The 20,766-nt window shown below is 49.8% G+C and overlaps 10 protein-coding genes across 10 annotated transcripts, besides 24 other annotated features; all 10 read left to right on the forward strand.

The window, feature by feature from the left end:
- Positions 1–20,766: part of a sequence feature (heterozygous, non-Esmeraldo-like haplotype) that runs on past both edges of the window.
- Positions 59–102: a microsatellite.
- On the forward strand, positions 180–2,099 carry Tc00.1047053506999.80 (hypothetical protein, conserved; the record flags this gene model as incomplete). The annotated part of the gene is made up of 1 exon (XM_811041.1): positions 180–2,099. The coding sequence occupies one exon, from the start codon at positions 180–182 to the stop codon at positions 2,097–2,099; it is 1,920 nt and encodes a 639-aa protein (XP_816134.1).
- Positions 2,165–2,239: a sequence feature (T-rich).
- Tc00.1047053506999.90 (reiske iron-sulfur protein precursor, putative) lies at positions 2,511–3,404 on the forward strand (the record flags this gene model as incomplete). The annotated part of the gene is made up of 1 exon (XM_811042.1): positions 2,511–3,404. One exon carries the CDS (start codon positions 2,511–2,513, stop codon positions 3,402–3,404), a length of 894 nt encoding a protein of 297 aa, XP_816135.1.
- Positions 3,829–3,917: a sequence feature (A-rich).
- Positions 4,111–4,132: a sequence feature (AT_rich).
- Tc00.1047053506999.100 (hypothetical protein, conserved) lies at positions 4,354–5,013 on the forward strand (the record flags this gene model as incomplete). Its single annotated transcript, XM_811043.1, has 1 exon — positions 4,354–5,013. The coding sequence occupies one exon, from the start codon at positions 4,354–4,356 to the stop codon at positions 5,011–5,013; it is 660 nt and encodes a 219-aa protein (XP_816136.1).
- Positions 5,071–5,108: a sequence feature (T-rich).
- Positions 5,380–5,446: a sequence feature (T-rich).
- On the forward strand, positions 5,521–7,113 carry Tc00.1047053506999.110 (hypothetical protein, conserved; the record flags this gene model as incomplete). Its single annotated transcript, XM_811044.1, has 1 exon — positions 5,521–7,113. One exon carries the CDS (start codon positions 5,521–5,523, stop codon positions 7,111–7,113), a length of 1,593 nt encoding a protein of 530 aa, XP_816137.1.
- Positions 7,627–7,685: a sequence feature (T-rich).
- Positions 7,738–7,779: a microsatellite.
- Tc00.1047053506999.120 (hypothetical protein, conserved) lies at positions 7,903–9,411 on the forward strand (the record flags this gene model as incomplete). The annotated part of the gene is made up of 1 exon (XM_811045.1): positions 7,903–9,411. One exon carries the CDS (start codon positions 7,903–7,905, stop codon positions 9,409–9,411), a length of 1,509 nt encoding a protein of 502 aa, XP_816138.1.
- Positions 9,047–9,105: a microsatellite.
- Positions 9,752–9,813: a sequence feature (T-rich).
- Positions 9,881–9,948: a sequence feature (GA-rich).
- Positions 10,470–10,516: a sequence feature (A-rich).
- Positions 10,653–10,691: a microsatellite.
- Positions 10,794–10,834: a microsatellite.
- Positions 11,075–11,099: a microsatellite.
- Positions 11,244–11,284: a sequence feature (T-rich).
- On the forward strand, positions 11,311–12,228 carry Tc00.1047053506999.130 (hypothetical protein, conserved; the record flags this gene model as incomplete). The annotated part of the gene is made up of 1 exon (XM_811046.1): positions 11,311–12,228. The coding sequence occupies one exon, from the start codon at positions 11,311–11,313 to the stop codon at positions 12,226–12,228; it is 918 nt and encodes a 305-aa protein (XP_816139.1).
- Positions 12,553–12,575: a microsatellite.
- Tc00.1047053506999.140 (hypothetical protein, conserved) lies at positions 12,594–15,557 on the forward strand (the record flags this gene model as incomplete). Its single annotated transcript, XM_811047.1, has 1 exon — positions 12,594–15,557. One exon carries the CDS (start codon positions 12,594–12,596, stop codon positions 15,555–15,557), a length of 2,964 nt encoding a protein of 987 aa, XP_816140.1.
- Positions 12,993–13,103: a sequence feature (GA-rich).
- Positions 13,323–13,496: a sequence feature (GA-rich).
- Positions 15,966–15,986: a sequence feature (AT_rich).
- Positions 16,176–16,197: a sequence feature (AT_rich).
- Positions 16,361–16,427: a microsatellite.
- On the forward strand, positions 16,466–17,083 carry Tc00.1047053506999.150 (vesicle-associated membrane protein, putative; the record flags this gene model as incomplete). Its single annotated transcript, XM_811048.1, has 1 exon — positions 16,466–17,083. One exon carries the CDS (start codon positions 16,466–16,468, stop codon positions 17,081–17,083), a length of 618 nt encoding a protein of 205 aa, XP_816141.1.
- Positions 17,435–17,533: a sequence feature (T-rich).
- Positions 17,706–18,164, forward strand: Tc00.1047053506999.160 (uncharacterized protein; the record flags this gene model as incomplete). The annotated part of the gene is made up of 1 exon (XM_811049.1): positions 17,706–18,164. One exon carries the CDS (start codon positions 17,706–17,708, stop codon positions 18,162–18,164), a length of 459 nt encoding a protein of 152 aa, XP_816142.1.
- On the forward strand, positions 19,644–20,708 carry Tc00.1047053506999.170 (uncharacterized protein; the record flags this gene model as incomplete). Its single annotated transcript, XM_811050.1, has 1 exon — positions 19,644–20,708. The coding sequence occupies one exon, from the start codon at positions 19,644–19,646 to the stop codon at positions 20,706–20,708; it is 1,065 nt and encodes a 354-aa protein (XP_816143.1).

Here is a 20,766-nt window from a genome sequence, read left to right on the forward strand (position 1 = left end):
GAGTTGCAGATGTCTTTTTTTGTTTTTTAAAGTTTTTTCTCCTTCTTCTTCTCACCATTGTGTGCGTGTGCATGTGTGTGTATATGTGTATGAGCTTGTGTGACTCTGCGTGTCTTTCTTTATTCTTCTCTTCTTCTCAACGCAACGCAAAGAGAGGAATAAAACGAGAAGAAGCCGGGATGGACGGTAGAGTGAAGGACCTTCTTAGAAAATCATGCAGTGCGGGAGCCCCATGGGAGGTCGCCGTGCAAGTCGTTTCTTCGCTTTTTCAATCTAAAAACGGCAGTCACCACGACGTGTGTCTCATTTACGCGGTGGTGGGGGAATGCATGCGCCTTTGTATTATGCACCAAAAAACAGCGGATGCTCTTCGTATATACGAGTTATTTAGCCGCTCTGGATACGTGCTAGGCCAGAGCCGTCACGCTCGGCTGCGTTCTCTCCCCGTGCTATTGAGTGTCGAGTCATTACGGGGGCTGTCTGCTGATGAGCTTGCTTTGGTGGCACTGCGCCAACACCCGCATCGCGTCCATCAAAGCAGAATTGTGGCACAAATGATAGCGGCTGAGGATGCAGACCCGGACGATGTGCGCAACACACCGGTGATGACAGAGAGGCCTCTGGCGTCAAAAGCACCACCCTTTCGCGATGGTGTACAGACTTTTGTCAACATGGACGGAGGGTTCGCGGAGACATTTAACGTCCCGTTTTTGGGGGTGACTGAGGTGACGGAGGCCGAGCAGTTTCGTATTCTTCTTCAACAGAACATGCAACTCCTGCGCGAGACCCGGTACTTTCAGCAAAGGCTGGGGCTCCATTATCTTCTTTCGCAGATGCGCCACGTCGTAGACAACAAGCGCCTTTCTTCAGAGGTAGAAATGGTCCCACTTGTGCATGTCGGTCGCGCGGTATTGGAACACCCTTTTATTTTTGCAAAGCCATCTACCGAAACCGCACGTCAGCAACTTCTTTTCGAGGAGTTTGGTAGCCTGCCAGTCCACAAGGGCCTGAGCGAGGTACAGCAGGCGAAATTGATGGCACTTGAGACCACTGTGGAGCCTCTCAGGCCGTTATGTAGGGAACCGTTGAAGTTTATGGACTCATTAGCCTCTTCGTGGGATGCCTTGTTTGTGCGGCGGGCTGCCCTCACTTTGGTATTGCCAAGGGAGGCTCATGATGTTCTCCCGCGCAGTAGGACCAGGGGTCGTGGTGGTGGCAGTATTAATGTTAGTGGTGGTGGCGGGGATTGCGGGAGGGGCGAGCGACATTTGGAAAACAGCTTAACCGCATCAACGTGGACGGATGCATCTAGTGAGCTTTTTGGTGGCGTAGAGGTCCGTGATGCGGCGTCACGTGTGGAGCTACTTATCACCCGCCGGCTTCACCATAACATTGTTGTCCCTGACACAACGTTTCTCCTTCAAAACACGAATCAGCTATTACAGCTCGCAAGACATCGGGAGGTGGTGATTCCCCACTCCGTCTTTTTGGATTTGGTGAATTCTGCGTCGGATGATCAGGGCCGACGTCGTTTTCACTCTCGCCGTGTATTGCTCTTGTTGATGCATGCAACAACAACCAAGAAAACGGTAAGGGACACTCATGGCTCACTGGATTCATACTCTGTACACATGAAGCGAAGTCAAGGTGGTGTTACACTTTTAGGACTTCAAGATGAAGTGGTTCTTCTTGAGAATAGTCACGAGAGGTTTTTTCTGGCCGATGCACTTGCCGGACAGGAGCAGGAGGGGCCCAGCATCGGCAGATCCAGCCTCGCCAGTGTACTGGTAGCAAAGCAGTTGGGGAAGATGGTGTCTTCAACGCCCGGTTACGTGACGTGTAGGGATGCTTCAACAAATGCAAGCGAAGTCGACCATCTTGTGGCGGGTGTCATTGCGTCCATGAAGGATGAGAGTGAAACACAGGGTGATCATGGGGCCCTGGTCTGCATTCGTGGAAAGCCAGCGCCTTTGTTCAAATCTCGTTCTCGTTCGTTCTGGGCCCGTACGCCTGTGGTGCTTGCAACCACAAGTGACGTTACCCGAAGGGTCGCTTTTATGGTTGGTCTTCCGATGTTTCCCCCGGTGAGTGCTGTTTAGCCGCGGTGTGTCGTATCGGTAGAGGTTTTCATTTGGGGAGGTCTCGAGGGGAATAATGTCAGGCATTTATTTATTTACTTTTTTTACATGTGTATTATCGTCATTATTTTTTTTCCTTTTTGCATTTTTTTTTTTTTTTTCCATTTGTGTGTATAAGTGTGATTTCCACCTCCTCTTTGTACCTCTGTATGCATGTTACGTGCATGCTTCTGTGTCTCTGTGTGGCGGAGAAGGGTTGTGTGTGGCGCGTGTGTTCTTCCAAGGATGGACCGTATGCTTATTTCTCCCTTGCTTTTCGTTGTTGTTCTTTTGGTTTTTACTTGTTGAAGGGGTAGATATATTTGTCTGGGTATATCTGGGCATCTTGCTTCTTCTCGGCGCAACTAAAGACCTCCTCCCTGCCAGCCACACATGTTTCGTCGCTCGTGTATCTCGGCTGTCCGTAGAACACGGCTTAATCATGTTTCATTGGTGTTTAAGCAACTTGAGGGTTCCAATCCGTTGACTGTGAAGGACAAACCCGTGAACTCGTGGTCAGACGAGTTCCTGAAGCCACCCGTGTCGAAGGAAATGATGAATAAGCACGGAAAGTACGCGAAATACTCGGATCCCGCACTTTGCACCGTAGATACCTCCTCGGAGGTGGTGCTTAACACATACCCTGACGGTGCACCACAAGGTCGAATTGAGACCACGGCAGGTGTTGCCCTAAAGGATTATGATGCTTCCATGTGGGATGAGGAATTTTTCCGCAAGTTTATCCTAAAACCAAAGCTGCCAGAAGAACTGGAAGACCGTGCGCGTGTGACGGATTACGCACTGAATTCAGCTCTCTTGGGTTTTGTGATCCTTATGGCGCGCTATGCCGTGCTACCGCTCTGGTACGTTGGTCAGCCGGCCATGTCTATGGTCGGCCAGATGAACATTGAGGCGGAGGTGGGAGAGCTAGAGGATCGCCAGTGCAAAACCATTGTGTGGCGTGGGCGGCCAGTTTTTGTCTACAAGCGCAGTGCCCGTCAGATGAAGGAGTTGCAGGAGACACCATTGAGCGCCCTGAAGCACCCAGAGGCGGACGAGGCCCGTTTCCCCGATCACCGCGAAAAGGCTGTCGTCATTGCCATTTGCACACATTTGGGATGCATTCCCATTCCAAACGAGGGGCTTTACAATGGTTTCTTTTGTCCGTGCCATGGCAGTCACTACGATGCCTCTGGCCGAACTCGTCAAGGCCCGGCGCCGCTGAACCTGGAGGTTCCGCCCTACAAATGGATTGACGACAACACAATTTATATTGGAAAACTGTAATATTGCAGGTGGAAGGGGCATCAGGAAGAGGGGAAGGGTTAGGAATTTGACATACATATCTATATCTATATATATGTAGGTATTTCTTTTTCCTATTTTCCTCCCGGATACTGCGTGGGAAGGGGGAGGAGCACTCGTGGCATACTTGCGGTGATCTGTCAATGTTTTTACTTAGCTAGGGATTCCGCAGGGTGGGTCACGACTTAGGGAGCGGCGATGGGGCGGGGAGGAAGCGGGAGAGTGTGATGTAAGATGAAAAAGGTAACTGGAATAGGGCGAGAAATTGGAAAGAGAATAGGGGGTGGGGAGAGACACGCATCAGGCGGCAGCGAGGGGAACAAATCCTGAAGAGAGAGAGATGGAAAAAAAAAAAAAAGGAGGGAGCAAGCAATGAATGGAGAGGGACAGCAGGATGGAAGGGAGGAAAAAAAAAGAGGGAACACAAACACACAAGAAAAAAAAGTAAAAAAAAAATAAATAAATAACAACAACAGAATGAAAAGCGAAGAAAAATTATTTTAAACAAAGGGGCGCCAAACAGTAATAAAAGCTGCAGCGAGAATTCGTTTCTCTTCCTCACTCTTGTCATTCTTTTTGTTCTTCCTGCCGCATCCGAGAATAGCAACCGAAGAAGTCGTTGAGGAGAGTGGGAGGGGTTGTGGGTGCCGCTTGTTTGTTTTGCTTCTTTGCTCGCTGTGGTGTCTCCAAAAAAAAAAAAAAAAATAAATCTCAATTCTCTCACCCTTTTGAATTTTTTTTTCTTTTTTTATTTGTGTTTCCCACAAGTGTCCTCAGTCAGTTAGGCTTTTTTTTGTGAAGGCCGGGGCTCATCCTACACACCGAGTCCCTTGGCTTAACCACACAACCACTTTGGATTTGTCTTTTGGCTCCGTGCGGTTCCTCTGTGTTATTTGAACGTCGTATATATACATATATACATATTAATTTGATGTCTTTCCTTTTGGGTGCAAAACGCGCACGAGAGGAGTTATCTGCGTGCGAAAGATCAGTGGCTTATCGCGTTGCCGCTCCGCTGCGGTGCAGATTGTCATGTTTAGCGGAGGGAGAAGTGGTGAAGGGAGCTGCTTTTCTTTCGGTAGGTGGACATTCCTTGTGTTCCAGGCTAGACAAAGGGTCATCCCCATTCTCATCTGCCTCTGTTCGGTCAAGGCACTCCGTCCTTAATCACGCGGAGAGCCGTTTGGTTGCTCACAGACACGGCTTCTGTCGGCAGCCGACAGTTAGCGACTGTTCAGGGGGGGACAGAACGCCTTCATTTTCGCCTCGCCAGGTTCAAATGGATGTCACGAGGGGCGACACAGGTAGGCATTATCGTTTTACCTTCTTTATGCCGGCCCCGGATCCTTTTTGCGGTGGTGAGAAAGACAAGGCGACGGGCGCAGTAAAATACCGCAATGCCGTTGTACGTGAATTACTGAACCAAGTAAGTCTGGAGGCAGCACTGACAGCTGATCGTGAATGGGATGTTGTTTTCCATGGAAAAAATGTCTTATTTGAATCCGGAGCGGAGTCGCTTATGTCGGCGTTGCTTTCAGATTCCTGTCAGCGGATTCCCCTTGCCCTGTTTTACGGACTGGAAACGGAATGAACCTCTGTGTCTTATTTAAAGGTGCTGAAACGGGAGTGTGGTTTGCCTTCCTCACTCTTTTTTTTTTTCTTTTTTCTTTTTGCCTTTTTCTTTTTCCTTGCGGCGGCTGTGTGCCTAATTCGTCCGCGAAGGTCAGTTTGTGGGGCAGAGGCTCATTGGGGGTCCATGCGGAAAGCATCCGTGGTTCGCAACACCACCACCACCACCACCGTCAGCACTAGCAGCAACGAAAAGGAAAGGACACCAAGAAGTGGGAGGATGTAAACGAATTGTTGTTGGTGGCAAAAGCAAACACAGCCACACACAAAAAAGCAACAACAACAACAAGAACAAGGAATGTGGCGAGCGGTTTTCGTTTGTTGAGCATTATTTTATTTGTTTTTCTCGTTTTAAATTATTATTATTATTTTTTTGTGTTCTTTTTTTTTTTGTTGCGTGTGTCCGCTTCACATCGTTTCTTTTTTGCATTTTTTCCTTTCTGCATGTGTCTCTGCGCGGAGCAGCACGATGATGCCGCGCAAGTGCGTTTCTGTTTTCTTTGTGTTGCTGGAGATCCTGCTGGTTTTGTGTTTTGTTGCGTTGCCGGTGGCCGGGGCGTACTGTGTGACGCCAACCGAAATTCCTGCCAACGTTTGCCCTTCCTTTACACTGACGGATCAGCTTTCTGCGCTTTTTGGGCGTGACACCGCCGTGGCTTCGTGCTATTGTGGCCGTGTGTGTCAGACGTCGTGGGATGCGCGTCAGGAACTTTCGTTGCGGTGGGAAATGGAGCGGTGGATTCGCGCGAATCGGACGGCAGGGATGTTCCCCGAGGAGTACGAGTTTGTAATGGACGAGTTGATGCGGCTCACGACTCCTTTGCGGGGTGACGAGCCATGGCACGTGCGACAGGAGAAGGAAGTATACGCCAAGAGGGCAAACGCGACGCTTCGAGACATGCCGTGGCTACTTGTATCGAACGGCACTTTTAAAAGGGCGCAGGATTTTTATCACAGAAATGTGCGGCAGCGGCACATTGTGCGCTCTTTTCACCTTTCGAGGGAGAAAAGTAGGCCAGGGATAATTCGCTTTTACCTGCAGGAAGTGGCCGGGTGGTGGGCCGAGGCGGAGAAACATGTGTCACGTGATCTGCGGGTTGCCGCTCCGTTACTGCCGTGGATTAGCCTGGAACAGCTCATCGGTCCACCAATGACACCCGCTGAGATCCCTCAGCCGGAAATGGCGGGTCGTCCTGCTGCAGCTGCGACGAAGGTACCTGCCCCGATGCAGCGCCGCTCATTTCGTTTTGCTCCTGCACGTCTGCGTGCACCCACGGCGATGGTGTATTATTATTCCGATGACTGTGTTTTGTGTGAGGCGTTGGGTGTGGCCTTTGATGTTCTACCACTCATATACAGGCGTCTGTGTGAGTACGGGCATCGCTCCATTGTCAGCTGCAGCCCGTTGTTTTTATTTTTTCGCGCCAGTGCGGAGTTGTCGGGGTTTAGGACGCCGGCGATTGCACTCCACGGTGTGGAACTTGGTGTGGAACCGACCTGGATGCCTCCCATGTCTATTTTGTACGACATAGATGAGCTTGTGAACCCAGCAGACGCCTTTGGGTTCCTTACGTTGTCAGTTCCTGTTAACACGAGCCTGCAGGAGACACTAGTGTCACTGATACGCCCCTTGGTCGCGCTTCACGTCATAAATCTGCGGTATCTTTCTTCCGATGAGATCACGGAGTTGGGCCGATTGGCCTACAAGATCATGAAACAGAAGAAACGGCAGCAGCAACAGAATGCGTCAGCGGAAAACTCTTCCGACACGAAGGACGCCATATTATCAGAAGACGACGAGGGAAAAGACGAGGCGTCGGAAGAGAGGAATAGGGATTTAGCTTGGCAGCAGGGACGCGTGATCACACGTGAGGATTATTTGCACGAGGTTGTGGTGTTTCATATGCGCGAGCTTTGGGGAAACAGCACAGCGGAGGTCGAGAGCAACGAGTTTCTTCTCTGGTCTCAGCTGGAGCCGCCATGGATTATGGTTGTGTCCTCCGTGCTCTCTGTTCTGTGGCTTTTGATCCTAATTTGCGTACCAAAGGGCTTCAGGTTCTAATTTTGTTTTTGTCTGTGTGTGTGTGTGTGTGGGCGTGTTTCTCTTAATGGACTGCACACGTCTATTTATCCCTGCTGTTGACATTCAATGGATGGGGCAGTCATGTGCCACTTTTGCCTCTCACCACACTCTTTCATCCCGTTTCTTTTTTCTTTTTTTTTTTCCCTCCCTTCCCATTTCTCCCTTCTCGAGTCAAAAAAACAACAACCACAAAAAAGAGGGAGGCTCACAGTCGACAGACTTTACTGCCATTACCCTGCGAAAGTAGAGCGAACACGCTTTCCCACTCACTCGTATTTTTCCATTCACTTGGGTTCTCTCGCGTGTATAGACGGAACTCGCAAAGGCGGCTGAACAATTGCAAAAATCACGGGCAACAGGCGCACGCACGCACACCATTCCTCTTAGGACGCCGGAAGGAGAAGCGAAGCAGACACAAAAAAGGGGGAAACAACAAAAACAACAGGCAAAGAGGAAGTTTGAGGGGTTAAAAGAGAAGCAATAGTTTTGCCCTTCCTTTTTTTTTTTTTTGTCTCTCTCTCTCTCTCTCTTTTCTTCCTTCTGTTTTGTTTGCTCTTGCGAAAGAGGAGGTCACTACGCCACTTCTACGATATTTCTCTCAGGAAATAAAAAAATAAATAAATAATATATATACATAAATATATATAAATATTTTAGGGGAGCTGAAGGGTTCCGGGTTGGTTTGTTGCCGTTTTTTTTTTTTTTTTTGTTTGCTTTGGTTTGTGAGTTGCGGCCTTGTGAGGGTGGGGCGGGGGCTGGGCTGGTTTGATGGAGACCGCGCCGCACAACATCCAGACTGAGCGCTTTGAGGCGGATCAGTACGTCAGGGTGCAGCTGTCGACGGGTCGCTCCGAGATTGGCGTCATTCTCAGCATTGACGAGTCTGGTGGGACGGCCGTTGTGGCAACCCGCCACGGGTATGACATCACCGTGCGCCTCAGCAGTGTGCGACGCGCCTTCCTGCTGGTGCTGGACCTCAACGGCGTTCTGGTTTCCCGCGGACGGGGGAGTTTTTTTGACCGCCCCGGGGTGTGCGAGTTCATCAACTTCGTGATGAACAACTTCGTGGTCGCGGTGTGGACCAGCGGGCTGGAGCGCACCTCGAACCCCATCATCGATAAAGTGTTTGACGGCTTTCAAGACAGACTGCTTTTCAAACTCTACCGTGATTCGTGCACCGTGTGGCCGACGCCAGAGAAGCCGTACCGCACCATTAAGAACCTGCAGCGCATCTTTGATAGCTACCCGAAGAGCTTCAACGCGGTGAATACCATCATTGTGGACGACTCCCCTGACAAGTGCTCTCATCCTGATATCGCCCTGTGCCCTGTGCCGTTTACCGATCCTGTGAAGCAGATGGACGACAATGGCCTTGTGCTGGCAATGGAGGTGCTGAAGGAGGTGCTCCGCACTGAGTCCCATGCGCCACTGATCCGCGCGAGCGAGGAACGTTTGGTGGCCCTTGCGGCCCAGGAGGAACAGGGAAAGAAGGAGGAGGAAGATGCGTTAGCGGGTGGGCCGTCGGCGGGCGACGCGAATGATGTAAAGTCAGTGGAGTTACCGGTAACATTTCTTTGGGCAGCGCGCCTGTGTTGCGATTATATTAGCGGTGGGTGTGCGCGTGAGGACTGTCGCTTCGTCCACAGTTTTGACGACGGGAAGCGGCCGTGCTCCCGAAAAGGTGCATGCCGCCGCGGCCACGCACGACGGTGGATCGACGAACCGCTTGCCGAGGCAGAAGCCCCATCGACGACCACTTCATTGAAGACGCCCGGCACATCGGGTCCCTTCAATGTGCCAAGCGTTTTTTCGCTCTTTTCGACCAATCCGGATCGGCAAAAGGAACATCAACAGCACGATTATGCATGGAGCAGCAACGCTCACTCAAAACAGGAATGGACTAAAGACACCAAACACCAGCTACAGCAGAAGCAGCAACAACAAGAGCAACAGCAGACGAAACAACAGCAAAATAAGTGGCAAAAAGAGGCGAAATTTGTTGGACGCCAAAAAGATCCTAAGGACGTTTTTTTTGGACAAAAAGACACTAATCGCGGGATGTCAAATATAGCGCAGTTCTTGGGGTCACATCACGGAGCACCGCGCAATGCCCATTCTCTTGACTCTGTGGCGCCGGGACCCAAATCCATGCGGTTTACAGGTGACAGGAAGGATGGTAGTGCCCTTCTTCGCCAGCTTCAGGAGAGTCTGTCGATTGCTAAGGAGGGGAGGCCTGCTAACACGAGGCCAATTAGAGGGAAGGACAGGGGTTGTTAAACTGTTGCATGCCATTGTGCATTTTTGCCATTATCACCATGATTACGAACATAGCTTTACAAATGATAGATACACCACGCACCGCGTACTCCCCTCCTCTTTATTTCTTATGGCTTTTGAATCTGCTGAGAGGTTTTGTGTCTGTTTTTTTTTTTTTTGCAATGCTTTTCGTCCAATGCGTAGGGGGTGAATTAAAAGCGTGTGACTTTTTTTATTATTTCTTTCTTTCTTTCTTCTGCCCGTTGTGTATCTTCTTTTGGGTTACGCTGTGCTCTTTCAATTTTTCCTCAAAGGGGAGCTGTGTGTGTACTTGTTGGGGACTCACTTTCTGCGGGGCACCTTTTTGCTTTTTTTGCTTTTTTTTTTTTTTTGATGCGTGCCTTTTTCCTTTTTTATTTCTCTGTGCACATTACTGTCCGTTGCATCAAATTCATTTATTGGGGCAACCGGGGGTTCCCACCTCGCTCCAAGAGGGAGAAAGAAAGAGGTGAGCTGCTGGAGAGAAGGAAAGAGAGAGGGGGAAAGAGGGAGGGAGGGCATATACACCTGTATGTGCATACATGTGTAGTTATGTTGTTACTATTGTTATAATTTGGATACGCAGCGGTGGTTATAGGCGCCACCTGCTGACTGCGATCCCCGTCCGATTCCTCGCCGTCCCTCTCGGTCCATTCACTTGGAGAAGAATCTGTGTCAACGCCCGTCAATTTACAAAAAAAAACAAAAAAAAAATATAAAACGGTGGACCACTCAGAAATTGTTTTTCTTTTTCTTTTCCTTCTTCTTGTATGACTTTGTGTGATTCCATTGTTTGTGGGGCGACACGGACGGTCAGGCCTGCAAAAGGGGAATGGAACGAGGGGGAGGGATGGGCGGACGTTCATGTATTGCATGTCATGTGCTGCGGCACAGACGAATTGCACGCACAAGTTTTTTTCTTCTCCTTTTTTTTTTTTTACTTGTGTGTGTGAGTGTGTGTGGCAAATTTTTTTTTTTGCTTTCTGGCTGTCCGGTGTGTGCGGCGGGGAACAGGGAGGAGGGGGCAGCGGAATAGACGGAAAAAAAAAGAAACGACAACAACAAAAAAAAAAAGGAAAAAAGAAAATGCCCCGGTAAGCAGAACAGTGGGGAAAAGGAAGAAAGAAACAAACAAACAAAAGGAAACGAAGTGAAATACACGGGAAGGGAGGGACGAAGGATTTTATTAATACGGTTAGTTTTTGTTTGTATCATTACGTCTGTTTTTTCTTTTTTTTTTCTTTTTTTTTTTTTTTTTTTTTAAATTAAAGGTGGAGGGAGACTGTGATCGTGCGGCTCTCCTTGCCTCCTCTTTCTCTCTGTGTGCGTGCATGCCACTGTGTGTGTCAGAGAGGGAAGTACACTATGTATATATATACTTATACATACTTATATATATATATATTCTCATACATGTGTGCATGTAAGCGATGAGGGGCAACTCAAACACACCGACAGACATGAAAACAAACAAAACAACAACAACAACAAACAAAAAAGAAAGAAGGGTGCGTGGGGAAGGGGGTAAAGGAGGTTAAATTAATGCGGTCTTACATTTTCATGGGGGGAGTGCCGGTAATCAGAAGAAAAGAAACACAGGAGACACAAAGTAATAATGAGATAAAAGTAGTAAAAGAAGCAGGAGTTATTTTTATTTTTATTTTTGTTTTGGCAAAAGAACTGAAGCGGAAGTATACATCTATCTATCTATCTATATATTTACATGTCCGTTGGCTTTTATGGCACTTTGTCTCCCTCCCACTGTCCCCTGCTCTCCGTACATCTTTAAGCGCGCGTGCGCTTCTCATGTCACGTTTTTTTTTTTTTTTTCCTTTTCCGTGTTTCTCTTTCTTTTCGGCTTGCTTGAAGTGTCGGAACAAAATGGGCTTGGCAAGGCTGCTTTTCAGACTTTTTTTTATTGTTCTTTTTGTCTATGCGTCAGCGGTGGGGGCCGTGCTTGTGCCGTTCCCGCCCAGTTTTTTTGTCACCACCGGGACGACGATACCATTCCCGCTCGCCACACCCGTGGCACAGAGCGGAGCCATTTATGTATCCAACAAGACGAAGCAGTTGCGCATTGATAACTTTTTTTTGGGAAGTCAATATTCCTTTATTGCCGATGGGGAGCGGCGGCGTGGGTACGTGCTGGAGAGCCACGCCCCGGGAAGCTTTGGCGCAAGTTATGAGGAAAAAGGCAGTTTTTGTCGCACCTTTAAGATGACTGGTGATGTGACAAGCTTTGGTGTTCCCGATGAGTTCCTGAAACACGCAGAAGGAAATCTTGTGCGTGGTGTGGAGGTGACACGCTACACGGGGTATGACCGTGACAGCACAGGGCCACTGCAACAGGTGGACTATTACGTCCGTAACATGACCTTCAAACTGCCTGGAGAGAAGAAGGGAACAGTAGAGGAATTTGTGTTTACTATTCCTTGGCGGGTACAAACTCAGCGTCAACAAAAGGCACTGAAAGAGCTTACAGGCGCTCCCGTCACTGTGCCGAATTGGCGTTACTTTGGTGGCCCTTTCTTTGACGAGGTGATTACGCCAGATGAGCCCTTCGTGACCCATCTGCAACGCCTTATGGAGGACACAATTGTCACGGTCGACTTCTACAATTTTGTCCCCATAGCACCAGACCCTTCGGTGTTTAAAGTCCCTTCGGACTGTGAAGAGGTGGATGCGGGGACCGCAAGCAGCAACGTGGACATCTCTCTCGCCCAAAGACTTTTGGTGGATTTAAGTTTTTACACTACAGCCGGGCGGCAGACACTGCGGGAAAAATCAAAGGACACGTGAGAGCTTTTTAATTCTTTAGGAAGTGTTTGGCTCGTTAGAGTGCTTTTTAATACGTGCTTTTTTTTATTTGTGCGTGTGTGTGGGGAATTGATTGGACAGCCTCTGCGTTTTTGGGCTGGAGATTAATATACGCATAAGAAGGGCAGGTTATTTGTGATGTTGGGGGCGAGTAATGAAAGCGGACAGAAAAACGATACATGTGGCGTGACATGTGCTTCTCATCCTTATCTTTATTCAATGGTCGGATATTATCCGAATAAGATATTTGAAGGAGAAGCAACAACAACACAGCGAAAAGGGGGCGAGAAAACGGTTTAGACGCCCTTGTTTATTTATTTATTTATTTAATTTACGTGGCTGTACGGATGCCACTTTTTAATATTGTTTCCAAGAAGTTGAAGCCCTCCGAATATGTTGTGCAGAAGGTTGAAGAGGGGAAAGCGATGCGCACGGTTCTTCCCTTTCTCTCAAGGAAGCTCGGCATCCCGTCAATGAAGAACTACTTGGCCTTTGCATGCGATGAAAAAAGAAAACCGGTGGCCAGGCTGGATATGGACATTCCACTGGAGGAACAAGGTGTGCCACCGTTGTCGTTTATCTACGTATCTCCGATGGACGCCACGCCAAAAGGACCGGATGGTGAGGAGCTTCCACTGGCGTTGGATCTAAAAACCAGTAGGCAAAAAAGCGGGGAGGAGGAGGATATGCCACCACCACCTCCACCCCCAGAAGAAGAAGGAGACACCTGCACCAAGAGGCGTGCTGAGCAGGAAGAGGAGGCGAAGAGGCGTGCTGAGCAGGAAGAGGAGGCGAGGAGGCGTGCTGAGCAGGAAGAGATGGCGAGGAGGCGTGCTGAGCAGGAAGAGGAGGCGAAGAGGCGTGCTGAACAGGAAGAGATGGCGAGGAGGCGTGCTGAGCAGGAAGAGGAGGCGAAGAGACGTGCTGAGCAGGAAGAGATGGCGAGGAGGCGTGCTGAGCAGGAAGAGGAGGCGAGGAGGCGTGCTGAGCAGGAAGAGATGGCAAGGAGGCGTGCTGAGCAGGAAGAGGAGGCGAAGAGGCGTGCTGAGCAGGAAGAGATGGCGAGGAGGCGTGCTGAGCAGGAAGAGGAGGCGAAGAGGCGTGCTGAGCAGGAAGAGGAGGCGAAGAGGCGTGCTGAGCAGGAAGAGGAGGCGAAGAGACGTGCTGAGCAGGAAGAGATGGCGAGGAGGCGTGCTGAACAGGAAGAGATGGCAAGGAGGAGTGCTGAGCAGGAAGAGATGGCAAGGAGGCGTGCTGAACAGGAAGAGATGGCAAGGAGGCGTGCTGAGCAGGAAGAGATGGCGAGGAGGCGTGCTGAGCAGGAAGAGATGGCAAGGAGGCCGCTTGTGTACGTTCCTAGCGGCGGCGCCGGGGAATCCTCGATGCGTTTGTTCAATAACTTGCTGGAAAATGGGGTCTGTCAGTTAGACAATACCCAGTCGATGGGAATAGAGCACAGGGTGCAACTGAATCTTGTTCCTGATGTTATTCGCGTCGCAGCAGAAGAAGAGCGAGTGCTTGATGTTGGATGTGACGTGCCAGAAGAAACGGCCCTCCAGCTCGCTGCCGTCGCGAATGACCGTCCAGTTCATCACGCCGTTATCTTGCGGCTTGCAAAGTTGGTGTTAAGTAGGCGTCCGGGCAAACCACATATATTCTTGTGGTCGCATCTGCAAAGCAAACTGGGTGGCCATGAAGTGAATGCGCACATTCAAAAGAAGGAGGTTTACCGTCGTACTCCTAGCACCACACTCACTTTTGCTCCTGTTGGTGATACCGCTGAGGAGCGTCTCGTGTCTGGGGCACCGGCGGGCCCTGCTCGAACGGCAATGCGTTACTGGGCGAGGCTTCTTATTGAGAGCAAGCCTGACAATCCGGAACTTTTTATGTGGTCTAAGCTCGAGGCAAGGATGGAGAGGGATTCACTTGGGATTCCGCAGTCCCGGACGTCAAACGCGGCGTCAGCCAGGGACTCCACGAGGATTTCTTTGCTTCGTGGCATACCGCGCGGCACCCCGGCCTACACTGTTATGCGCAACCTCGTAGACCTCACTTTTGAGAAAAAACCAGATCAGCCTGAAATGTGGATGCTGTACCACTTTATCGCCCGCCACAAGTCCTCTGCAGCACCCTCAGGACGTTCGTCTGTGACGCCCGTTCGTTTCCTTGAGGAGGATATCGGGGGAGACGGGAGCCGCACCCCGAGTAGCAAAGACGTATTTTTCAGTGCGGATGCTTCCATGCCGCGCCCAGTGGCGATGCTGTCGGGTCAGTGGGCAGATCGCGCAGCCACTTGGTCAACTCAAAAAAACAGCATGCGATCACGGACCAGAGAAGTGTCGACACAAACTTTCCACGACTCTCAGGGGACCGCACTGGCAAACTCCACTCGAGTAGCAGTAATACCGCGTGCAAGAGTGGGATCACCCCTGCAAGCTACGAGTTTTCTCCGCAATCTTTCTCCACGGGAGCTGCTGCAGCCACCACCTTGCGACATGTCGTTTTTGCGCCGCCGCCGCTATGGCGCCATGGCTTCTGATCTGGAAGAGCCCCCGGTGTCTCCTTTTTATTATGAGAAGTACAGTTTGCTCTCCGATCCATTGCAGCACCCTAGTGGTCCTTTATTTCGACGGGGTCGTTCGTCCCGCGGCTTTAGGCGCCCGTCTCAGGAGGACGAAAGAAATCTTTTAGGATGTTGGGGGCATAGTGATGAGAGGTCTGACGGTAACAGAGCGGAGCAAAATGAGTTTACTTCGTTGCCGCCGTGCGAGAAATTTCTACTGCATTCACCAGTATCATTACGTCGTCTTTCCAGCAGTGAATCTCCAGAGTCGCAGTATGCGATGCGACGACGTGAAACAGACCGTGCAGAAATTCTTTATGAGTACAACTGGCTGCTACAGCGCGAGGCGCTACGGAAAGAGCAGCTGCGAAAAGAGCTCGAGCTTCTCCGATACGAAAGGGAGGTTCGTGAAAGAATGATGTGCCGTGGCCCCACCGCACAGATGACATTGACAGCGGACTCCGCTGCAAGCTCGCAATTAGAGGCGGAGGCGCGGCTTCAGGACCTCAATTGTGGGGGATCGCTGCAGTTTCCCTCTGAACCGGATGCCATCCGCAAAAAATTGAAGTTTCTGGACGTGGAGGGGGACCGCCTTCGTCAGTTGTCATTTGCAAGAAATCGTTTCACGGCACCCACTGAGAGGGAACCCATCAGTGATGCAGCTCTTCGCGACACCTACGATAGTCCTGCTTTGCATCGCGCAAATGATCGCGTGGGTATTTCGCCGCACTTCAATCCCACTATTTAGAAAAAATCCAGGGACGGGGAGCTGATTTGAGGGACGCGCAAGGAGCAGAGGAACACATATGTATACATACACAGACACACAGACGGAGTGGTGAGAGTCCCTTTTCCTTCACACCTTATTTCAATTACCTTCTTTTCCCTTTTTTATCTTATTTTAGTGAGCGTCTGTTTCTGGGTTTATGCATTGGTGTTTGACTTCCTCTTTTTTTGTTTCATACTGGCCTGTACTCGGCTCTCGCTTCTGCACCTTTTTGGCTTATTTATGCGGCTGTGCAACCGTCCGAACTTTTTCCGTTTTTTTTTTGCTCGCGGGGAATCCCCAAGGAAGGCGTGGGGCGAGGAAAAAGGGGGGTAGAGAGGGACAACGAAAAACGAGGGGTGGAAGGGCGGGGGAAATTGTCACGTTTTCATTTTTTTTTTATATATTTTTCTGACGGCGTTTTAATAATTATTTGTTTTCGCAGCCTTTTGTTATTTTTATTTCTGCTGAAGAAGGCACCGTCAAGGTCTTTATTTCTGTTGGTTTTATGCATCATGGACCGTTTCCTGTCGTGGCAACACACGGGCACGAAACGATGAATGATTGGAGGGGCCTTGCCCTGCTCTTTACACCGACACGATATAAATATATAAATATATTTCTGTGCGTTTTCCTTCACTGGGCGTGTGTCTGTGTGTGTCTGTGTGTGGTCACTGGGGCCGCCTTTGGAGATTTCTTCCGCACTTTTGTGGGCGCGGTGGTGGGAAGGGAGGGGCTGCCGCGGGGAGCGGAGGAGGCGGAAGAGAAATTCAGCGATAAGCGCAAAAGAGAAGAAGAAAAGCAAAAACACAAAACAAACAAACAAACAAAAAGCAAAAAGGAGAAAAACAATTTGTTAGTCAAGAGACCTACAGGAGGGGGCGTCACACATGAAGTTGTACTCCCTGTCGATTGTGAGGCCCTTCCCTGCGGGCGTGGAGAAGGAGCCTGTCATCTGCTCTCAGGCCATTGACGTCAGCTCGTTTGGGTTCTTTCAGCGCAACTCTGCCCGGGAGTTCATTGTGTTTCTCACCCGCACGGTGGCGAGGCGGGTGTCGAAGGGCTCCAAGATCCAAATTACTGAAAACGGCAACGTTGTCTTTGCACATGCAACGCTGGACGGAATTGTCGCCATCGCCATTAGTGACATCGAGTACAACTCCCGTGTCGCCTTCACGCTGCTCGGGGAACTCGCCCAGCAGTTTCAGACGACCTTCCACGGAAAATACGACATTGTCGATGGCAAAGACGACAACTTTCTGAACTGGCCGTACCTTGAGGAGATGCTGCTGAAGTACCAAAAGCCGGAGGAACAGGACAAAATCCTCAAGATCAAACGGGACATAGAGGACACCAAGGTGATTATGTACAATGCCATTGACCAAATTATTGAGCGCGGCCAGAAGATCGACGAGCTTGTCTCCAAGAGCGAGGATCTTGGGATGGCAAGCAAGACATTCTACAAACAAGCAAGGAAGACAAATTCGGCGTGCTGTACATTCATGTGAGATGGTACTCTACTGCTCATTGGGGTCATGTGCGTTGGTGGTGGTAACTTTTTGAGTCGCACACTGCCTGGGCAATTTTATGATGTCAAACTTCCTTTTTTTCTGCACGGATGTGAGGAAAACAGCAGCGAGAGTGTTAAGAAGGAACAGTAGGAAAAATTGTTCGTTCCTTCTCAAAAAAGGGAAGAAAAAGAGGAAGGGAAAAACTGTAAACTGGGAAGAAGGTGGAGAAAAAAAAAAGGGGATGACAAAAATGTGGATGCGTCGATGTGTGCGAGTAACTGACATGTGCCGTCTACGGCCGTGTTTTTTCCAGTGCGAATTTCACTTTTAAGCTTGCAGGGGAGGGGCGCTTTTTTTTTCGATTTTTTTTTTTTTTTTTGTGTGCTTTAGTTTTAGTGCGTTCCTTTTTTTTTTTGTTTCTGAGTGTGTGTTTGTGCTCTGTTTCTGGAAGGTACGCTGCTGCTTCTTTGACCGATGCTAAGAAGGCTGAACACTTCGGAGGCATGCAGTCCTTGCCAACTTTAGATACGGTGCCTCTTTCTTTTTCACCACCTTTTCGTTCTGCATTTTTTTGGCCCCTTTGCCGTGGGCGTTCCTTTCTGGCCGAAAAGGACTGCTAATGGTGAAGGGCAGGGGGGCGCACTCAAGAAGAAGGCGCACCGCTCTTTTGCTGACAGCTGCTGCTGCTGCTGTGACAGTTCTCCTTTACCTGTCGTGGAGGAATGTGGAGGAGGCAGGGGACGAGGCGAGATCAATGGTTCGCCCCTCGCCGTTTCTGATCACTGCGTCTCAGGCACGTGGTAACACACTCTATCAGCTTCTGTTGCCGGAGGAAATTGGAGGTATTCTACCGGGAAACATAACAGCCTTCATTTCTCCGAGAGGAACACACAAGGGACAAGAGGTGCCACACTTTGACTACGGCGATGGGCCCAGGCGCTACCGTAATCCATACCATCCCATGCGTCGTACCTTGCGTCCCTGCCATGGTCTTCTCTACACGAAAGGCAACTGGCTGTACAACAGCAGTCTTGGGCCCCCGATACGCTTCTCGTGGGAATATGTTGGGATGTTGTGAGCGGGGTTTCCGAAAGGAGTCTAAGACCAATCGGATTCGTAAAGAGACGCAATACGAGTGGGTGCCCGACGAATGCGAGTTGATTCCATGGGACGAGGAACTCTTCTGTCGCTCGCTTCGTGGTCGTAGCATCATGATGGTTGGTGACAGCCTCACGGATAACTGGCATGCCTCCCTTTATTATCTTCTCGGTGGTGTGGGTGATATCTACGAGCGAGAAGGCACCTCACGCTTCCTCCATCGGTGCAGGGGACATAACATCTGCCAGAAGAACTACTCAGACCGTGTAAAGGATCCCGTCAAAATCTTTTTTCTCACCAATCAATTTCTTGAAACGGGTTAGCACATCCATCTGAATTTTTTGTGGTGGAAGGACATTCATCGCTACCCCATTCTTATCCTAGACTCCGGAGCTTGGATGGCGCAGCCGTCGAACGAGCGCTGAAAGGTTTCAGATGAACAGTATTACCGTTTGATGCGAAGGACCGCCAGCGTTGTTCGGTGCATTCACAAGGGCGCTGTTATTTGGCGGAAAACCTTTCGTGGGCATCATTTTTGTTGGCGTTATTCCGAGCCACTGAAGACATTGTTATCATTGGATGAATACAAGGCAGAAAAATACGAAAGGTATCGCTGTTTTGCTATTCCCGACAGGAACGCATACACGAAGGCTCTCTGGGAAGACATGGGGGCACATATTTTGGACGTGGCCCCCATGACAGACCTCATGCCGCTAGGGCAAATGGTGAAGTGCCACCCAAAGAATGAGGTGATGAACGCAACAGACTGCCTGCATTACTGCTCTCCCGGGGCAATTTACGATCGATGGAGCATTTTACTAATGAACCTCCTTACAGGAAACATTGCAGTTTAATCACTGGATATTTTTTGTTTGCTGCATTTTTTTTTTTTTTTTCCGTGGCGTCTGTGTGCGATCTTTTCTCAGTATCGCCGCTTTCTTATATTTCTGACCAGAAGAGAGTTTTGCATCTATTTTTTTTTTGGTATATTGTATTCTTGGGACTTCATGCTTTGGCCTGCATTCTTTTTTTTTTTTTTTTTTTGCATTGTTTGTATTTGTGTAATGTCTCGAATGTGTGACAGGTATCGAAGTATTGAGGCCTTTTTGCGGCAATATCGGTTTTATCTCCATTACGCATTGTTTTTGTTACCATTTTAAAGGAGGCCATTACCTCCTTTTTGCTCTTGCGTTTTTTTATTTATGTATTCATGCATGCCTGCGTGCGGCTTTATAAACTTCTTCTTTTTATTGCCCCTTTACATATTCTTATGGGGAGCTGGCGTGGTTTTGTTGGCATTATCTCGACACCTTCAATCCGGCAGGGCTTGTTCCAGTGGCGGCAAAATTAACGGGAGGAATAGAAGAGGAGAAGCGGATATTGTGAAGTCCACATCAAAACGACAAGTCCGTGCATCTTCCGGGGCAGCAAGCGCAGCAGCCAGAAGACCGTGGATGCAATGTCGACAAACATGTCTCCAAATATAAAAAAAGGTGGCGTTACCGCCGCAGACCTCATGCAGCTGCAGGAGGCCGCCCTTCGTCTTCGCTCCCAGTGCACCCAGAGGGAGGCGGACAACCGAAGGCTAACGCAAAAGCTGCGCGAGTATGAAGAGCAGCTGTTTTTTCTGCGTGCAAATGAGCTTATTCTTCGAAAACAGGTTTCAGTGTGGTCTAGCTATCACCGTCTTTTTGCGCAGCCACTCTATGAGGCGCGTCTTGCGGTGGAGAGGTACAAGCACGAGGCGCATCAGTCCTTGGTCCACGAGATGCAGGTTGATCGGCAGCGAAGGGACTCGATTGCCAATGCAGCGAATGAAAAGAGGGAGCGGGAGAGGGCCGGCCTACAGGCGCGTCTGCGGCGGCTCCAGGAGTTGCAAGATGAAAAGCGAAAGAAGCATGAAGAGCTGGAACTTCGACTGAGGCGTGTTTCCGAAGAGTCTCTGCGGGCCCAAAAGCAGGCGTCAAAACTGAAGGATGAGTTGGCGTATTGCATGGATCGACTGGAGGAGAGCGAAAGAGAACGCGAACGCGTCAAACGGCATCTTTCTGAGCACGAGGCGGCTCTACTAAAGGCACGACATAATGTGGCTGGCATGGGACACTTTGAGGAGGAGATCCGCTCGAGGGATACCGTCATTGCGCAACTCCAGCGAACAGTGCGGGAGTTGAACACAATCATGGCACAGCAATCGGCATCGCGGTTAGAAAAGGCAGATGGCGAAAATACCCCGCCGCAACACGAGGCAGAGGAAAAGAAGTTGGCCGCCAGTCCACAGAGATTACTGAACGACTCGTGTGATTCTGAATGGGTGCTAAAGCAGAGCATTGGGTGGTTTCGCAGTAAAATGGAGCGTGAGATGAAACCTTCTACTCCCCGCCGTCAAATGTTTGCGCCCCGCAGTTCTTCCGCCAACCCTGCACCATTGTTGTCGTCTTCCTCATGGATGGAGGGGCGGTGCGATAGCGGAGATGTTGATCTGCAGGAGTTTCTATCGCGGGAGTTACAGGCTCCTTTGCTGTAACGTCTTTTTTTTTTTTTTTACACCACACATTTGGATTTGTTCACATCCTTTTGGCTGC

The sequence above is a fragment of the Trypanosoma cruzi genome, genomic scaffold (assembly GCF_000209065.1).
Source record: "Trypanosoma cruzi strain CL Brener 1047053516807 genomic scaffold, whole genome shotgun sequence".
NCBI lineage: Eukaryota > Euglenozoa > Kinetoplastea > Trypanosomatida > Trypanosomatidae > Trypanosoma > Trypanosoma cruzi.